General features: G+C 43.9%; 1 protein-coding gene across 1 annotated transcript; it reads right to left on the bottom strand.

Annotated features, from left to right (window-relative positions):
- Window positions 1-450: 450 nt before the first annotated feature.
- On the bottom strand, window positions 451-1,155 carry LOC120294396. The gene has a single exon (XM_039314461.1). It carries the CDS (start codon window positions 1,153-1,155, stop codon window positions 451-453), a length of 705 nt encoding a protein of 234 aa, XP_039170395.1.
- Window positions 1,156-6,857: the final 5,702 nt, after the last annotated feature.

Genomic DNA, 6,857 nt, shown 5'->3' with positions numbered 1-6,857 from the left:
GAAGTACGGCGAAGTCCTATATGCCATCGAGCATAAGGAAGCCGCTCATGCCGTCACGATAATTATCAGCCTGTCTTTGCCAGAATTTTCTTGATGTTTTTATTTGCTGCTTCAACCGCACCATTCATCCGAGGGCGATAGGGCGATGAATTCAAATGACGGATTTTGAATTCCTTGAACAAATCATTGACAAGTTTGTTGTTTAGGTTTGTCCCATTATCTGTGATGATGGCTTCAGGCACGCCATAACGGGCAATAATATCCTTCCGCATAAATTTCATGACATTCTTTGCGGTGACAACTGCATAGGATGCTGCTTCTATCCATTTTGTGAAATAATCGATAGCGACAAGGATGAAACGATGACCATTCGAGGCTTTCGGATTAATTGGGCCGATTACATCGATGCCCCACATCGAAAAAGGCCATGATTCTGACAATTGATGCAGCTCATTTGGAGGAACATTTATCTTGTCTCCATAAATCTGACAACGGTGACAACTCCGGACATGTTGAATGCATCGTCTCCAAGGTCAGCCAGAAATAGCCTAGTCTCATTATCTTCTTTGCTAACATGTGGCCGCTCATGTGAGGACCACACACTCCTTCATGTATTTCTTCCATCAACTGAGTGGCTTCCTTAGCATTGACACATCTAAGTAGGACAGAGTCGAAGGATCGTTTGTACAATGTATCCCCACTAATAAAGAATTTGGAGGCAAGTTTCATGAGATGTTTTCGGTCAGCTGGATTGCTACCTTCTGGGAACTCTTGCTTTTGAATATAGGTCATGATGTCATGGTACCATGGTTTTCCATCCGATTCCTCTGTCACTACCATGCAATAAATTGGCTTCGGCAAAACCTCTATTTTCAGAGGCTCAACCTCTAACCCATCAGTGACTTGCAACATAGAAGACAACGTTGCAAGTGCGTCTGCAAATTGATTATGAGACCTTGGCAAGTACTCGAACGAAACTTCCTCGAACTTTTCCACCAGATCTTCTAAATACTTGTGGTATGGGAGCAACTTGGCTTCCTTGGTCTTCCATTCACCTACGGTCTGCATTATGATTAGTGTGGAATCTCCGAACACTTTTAACTTGTCCACGCCTATATCAATTGCAGCCTCGAAGCCCGAGGATGCAAGCTTCATACTCACCACATTGTTAGTGCATGGGAATATCAATTTTGCAGCCTTTGGATGGTGTTGTCCGTCCGGGGATATCGAACCCCTGATGCACAGAACTGACAAGTTTACAGCTCCATCAAAGAACATCTTCCACAAGTCTTCATTCACATTCAAGACACGGTCATCAAGGAGACTATCATTGTCATTAGAGATTCCTGAATTCTCGGCTAATAGGTCAGCGATCACTCGTCCCTTAACCGACTTTTGTGGCATGAATTGCACATCAAATTTGGAAATTAAAATTTGCCATTTGGCCATCCTACCCACCAAAGCGGGTCGATCAAGTAAGTACTTGATGGGGTCGTTCTCGATCACGAGGAAAGTCCGGTGATGCAATGTGTATTGTCGCAATCTATGCAATACCCACACCAAAGCCGCACAAGTCTTTTCGACATCGGATACTTCACTGATACGGTGAACTTCTTGCTCAAGTAATAAATGGCTTGTTCTTTTCTGTCAACGGGACTTTCTTGAGCCAACATTGCCCCTAGTGACTCACTATGAATGGTGAGGTAGAGAATTAAAGGATGCCCCGGTGATGGCGGGACAAGCATTGGTGGATTCATCAAGTAACACTTCAACTTGTCGAACGCTTCTCGACATTCATCATCCCAATTGACTCGTGCATTCTTCTTTAGAAGCTTGAAGAACGGCTTGGCGGTTTCGAAAGTTGAGAAATGAATCGAGCAATGTAATTCAACCTCCCCAAAAGGCTCCGGACTTCTTTCACCGTTGACGGAGGTCGGAGCTCACAAATGGCCTTAGCTTTAGCCGGGTCAATTTCAATCCCTTTACTGCTCACAATGAATCCAAGTAATTTACCAGATGTTGCTCCGAACACGCACTTAGCGGGATTTAGTCGAAGCTTGAACTCACGGAGCCGATCAAACAGCTTCTTCAAGGTCTCGACGTGGCTTTTTCCAGGTCGAGTCTTTGCGATCATATCATCAACATAGACCTCAACTTCTTGATGCATCATGTCATGAAACAATGCTATCATGGCTCGCTGGTAAGTTGCCCCGGCATTTTTTAGTCCGAAGGGCATAACCTTATAATGAAAGGTTCCCCATGGGGTGATAAAGGCAGTCTTTTCCTTGTCTTCCTCCTTCATCCTTATTTGATTGTATCCGGAAAAACCATCCATAAATGAGAATAATTCAAAACCAGCGGTACTATCCACAAGGACGTCTATGTGTGGTAACGGAAAATCATCTTTCGGACTAGCCTTGTTCAGATCCCGATAATCAACACAAACTCGAACCTGACCATCCTTCTTCATTACTTTCGGAACAATGTTGGCCACCCATTCGGGTATTGTGAGACTTCAATGAATCCCACCTTCAATAGCTTCATCACTTCCTCCTCTATCTTCTTTGAAAGCTCGGGCTTAGTTCTCCGCAACCTTTGCTTCTTAGGTGGCACATTCGGATTAGTAGGTAGGCAATGCTCCACAATTGACGGTCTAAACCGGGCATATCAAGATAGGTCCATGCAAAGATATCCCGATATTCCTTGATAGCTGAATTAAGTACTTGGTCTCATCTTTGGGGAGACTTGCCCCAATTTTCACCTCTCCGGCTTCTTCAAGTGTCACCTAAATTAATAGCGACGGTTTGCTCGGATGCGAGAGCCTTGGCTTTTTCGTGCTGCTCCCAGTTACGTTGCACCTCAATGGAATCTTTGATCGAGTCTTCGGGATCATTATTATTGGCATATGTCGCATTGGATTGGATCATTTCCATGCCTTTGCATGCTATACGATCATCCCTGAAACGGAATGTAGATGGATCAGAAAAACAAAAAGGGTCACCCAGATTTTTTTTGAAATTCTTTTTACGAAATTCTTTGGCGAAAACCCCTTTTATTTTAAAATTTTTGACACGAGGAAGCATGATGAAGCCCAGGCCTCAGAATTCTCCTTGGATTTTTCTTTTCTTTTATCGGCTGGATATCATCACCGGGCCGGTTTGGTGTACTTCAACATGCCCTCAAAACATGAAAATTTTATTGGATGAAAAAGCAAATTACATTATTGAAATGATAAAAAACCTAGGAATGAAAATGCAAATACGGAAAGCAATAAAAACTCCTGCGTAAAGGAGTGTGCAAATAATTAAAATTCTCCTACTCTCGAACTTCGTCGATGGCAAACACGAAATTCTCTTTGAATACCCGGCCATTCCTCCGAGTGCGTCGTCTTTTCCAAAGTGGATCGAATGGTGTCCGAATCGCTTGTCTCGCCTTCTCCCCCATCCGATAGGAATAACATCAATGTCAACACCGGAGGCTTGGGGTATTGAACACGGTATCGATCGCCCTTCTTCCTCATGCATCATTTTCGCAGCCCGTGGAATGTGGACCTAATATGGGGTATAACGGCTTGATTCGTCCTTGTCCTCTTCCTCTTCCTTTACGGGATCGTCCATCTCTACCATGATAGCCCAATCCAAAAGAGTATATGAATTTCGCCCGGCCTCAATTGGTTGGCGAGTGCCCGACCATGTCGGCCTAAACCATTACCCGGAACAAAAGCCGCTCTCGATCATGGTCTTGCCTACCATGATCGCTGACTTTGATAACTTTGGAGTGGGTAGGGCAGTGCCTTCAGAGATATGAATGGTCGAAACCAACTCAAATGCTTGAAAACTGGATTCTTCTTTGCAATCCGGCTCAATATAAGGGATAGCCGTCTCATGATAAATCTTGAACTCATCTTCTCCTCGAACTGTAATAAGCTTCCCTTCTGTCACGAACTTCACTTTCTGGTGAAGACTTGAAGAAACTGCCCCTGCTGCATGAAGCCATGGACGACCTAACAAAAAGTTGAAGGCCGTAGGTATGTCCAGGAACTGAAAAACTGCACTAAATAACACTGGCCCTATTTGCAAGTCTAAATCAACTTCTCCAACTGCTTCTTTTTTGGTTCCATCAAATGCTCGAACAGAGGTTTTAGCCGTGCGAATTTTCCCCAAATCATACCCAAGACGTTTTAGAGTTGCAAGAGGGCATATGTTTAAAGCCGATCCATTATCTATGAGCACACGGGACACCAAGGTATTTCGACACTTGGTTGAGATATAAAGGGCTTTGCCGTGTCCTCTTCCTTCATCTGGGATTTCATCATCTGAGAAAGTAATCTAGTCGTTTAACAAAATGGCCCCCACGAATTCTCCCAACTTCTCAGGTTCAATGGACTCTGGGACATGTACTTCGTTAAGGACTTTCATCAAGGCTTTTTGATGTTTCTCCGATGTCAAAAGTAACTCTAATATGGAGACTTGTGCTGGCATTTTACGAAGTTGGTCCACTACGCTATACTCGCTTGCCTTAATTACGCTAAGAATTCTTTAGCCTCCTCATCGTTGCCCGGCTTGACGGGTTGTGAGTTGGCCTGAGCGTAAGTGCGTCCTGATCGAGTGACCACATCGATTTCCGCATCATAACACCATGGTACCGCCTTATTATTCGTGTAAGCATAGGGTTGCGTAACATCAAGAATCAATTCTTCATCACCAGATGGTGGCATATCGTTGATGATTAAACCATCTTCATCCGACGCATCTTCCAACGGTGGCATGTCAAAAGCTAGGGGATCGTTAGCTCCAATGTTTAGACCATCAAACTCATCTTCAAAATCAGAAGACTCCTCTTCCAGATCAATAATGATTGGAGTGATAGTTGAAACGGTGTTAGCAGGATCCGTATAGACAATCACTCCCTTCTCGGACATTGCCTTAACTCTTTGTACCTTCTGAGACATAGTAAGCTCCTCTATATCTGAGTAGTATCCAGCTCGAACTAAACCATTATAAACATCGTTCACATGTACTCTCAAGCTCCTCTTTCGACCAGCATCAAAACTGAAAATGGCGTTTACAGCTTCTGGGTGATCAGGGAGTGGATTATTCTGGATGTTTGGCTATGCATCACGGAATGAAACCACCTTGGCATCCAACAGATTCTGGATTTTGTGTCGCAAAGGTATAGCAATCATCACCGTAATGCCCTACCTCCCCCATATGGTAAGCACGTGTCTTAGAAGGATCGTAGTTGGGGAAACGTCAGATTAGGTCGCTTAGGCTCCTTGGCGAGTAATCCTTTCTTCTGAAGGGTTGGCAAGACTTTAGACAATGGTTTAGGAAGAGGCGTAAATTGACGCTTGGAAGAGCTCTTCTGCTGGCTGAAGAATGGTCGCGCTCCTCCCTGTTGAGTGTTCAAGACGGGGCGAGGGGGTTGAACATAAGCTGCATTAATTTCCGCTACAGCTCCTTATCCTTCTTCATGAGACTCTCCTATACGAGCTGGTTTGATCTGACGCCCATCCATCACGCAATGCTACTTCAATTCGCTCGCCAACAGGGATTAGCTGATTGAACGACTCTGCAGTCGATCCTAACATCCGATTTCGATATTCAGGCGGGAGTGTCTTCATGAACAAATCCATCAACTCTTTTTCGTCGGCTCTAGAGTAACCGAGCAGCTACGGTCCTCCATCTCGTGACATATGCCTTGAAAGATTCCGTCCTCTTCTTCTCGTCTGCGAAGTAAATCCTCTCGAGATGGAGTGACATCAATATTATACTTATATTGCTTAAAGAAGGCATCGGTCAAATCCTTCCAAGTCTCCGAAGATTAATTTTCTTCATAATGTACCACCGTAGTGCCGGTCCCTGTCAGCTTGCCTGAAATTGTTGAATCATCAAGGGATGTTATCAACATATTGGGTCATCCCGACCACATACGTGCCCGCAAATGGATCTTTGGGCAAGAGGTGCCATCATACTTTTCAAAGTCCGGCATTTTGAACTTCTTCGGCATCTTGACCTTTGCATAGTGGGACAAATCAGTTGGGCCTTGGATAAACGAACCCTGCAGCTGCTTGAGTTTCTCCTCGATCTTTGCCATGCGTTTTTCTTGTTCTGTCTTCGGTACAGCCGAGTGTATCACTTGTACCTCCTCATCAATAACAATTTGAGGCACGTCAGTAATTTTCTCCCTTGAGACATCCTTAGAGCTTGATGGCCCAACCGCAATGTATTCTTGCCTTTATCTTTGGATCAACCAGAGCATGTTGTGGTAACACCACTTCGACTTGCGGAGCTGGTGGAGCAGTGTTTGTTTGAAGAGAATCGATTTGCTTAGAAAGCTGCTCAAGAACATTCAAGACTTGCTTCATTTCCGTTTCGAGGGTGGCGATACGAGCTTGTTCGGCAACACGCACTTGTTCGGTGTTATCAGCCATTGTTGCTCTAGAACGAGTACGAATTGGCGATCTTGGGTGAGCCGTGTTGTCGCTATCAATGTAAAATAATACAGTAAGTATCATAACAAATGAGATTGGTCCATGACAACGGTCAATCGCTTATTTTATTAAGTGAAATCAAATTCCAAAGACATCAACTTAAAATGCTAACATAACTCCCTAGGAAATTAAATTCCTAAAACATCAATCTAAGAAATTGAAATAACATCATAAAGCTTGAATTAAACTCTTAAATCTAGCGACTCTTTTCTATATACAATTGGGAGATCACAGTCTTTCGAAGCTTCTTGTTCGTCGAAACAACTCGAAATACGAGCTTCTTTCCTTTCCACCGTTTCTTCAAGATTTTCAATTTGTGCTTTACGAGTGGGCTTCATGGTCACTTCAGGTATCACGGGAAGTA

Source organism: Eucalyptus grandis, chromosome 6, assembly GCF_016545825.1.
Source record: "Eucalyptus grandis isolate ANBG69807.140 chromosome 6, ASM1654582v1, whole genome shotgun sequence".
NCBI lineage: Eukaryota > Viridiplantae > Streptophyta > Magnoliopsida > Myrtales > Myrtaceae > Eucalyptus > Eucalyptus grandis.
This window is presented reverse-complemented; position numbering and strand designations above follow the sequence as displayed.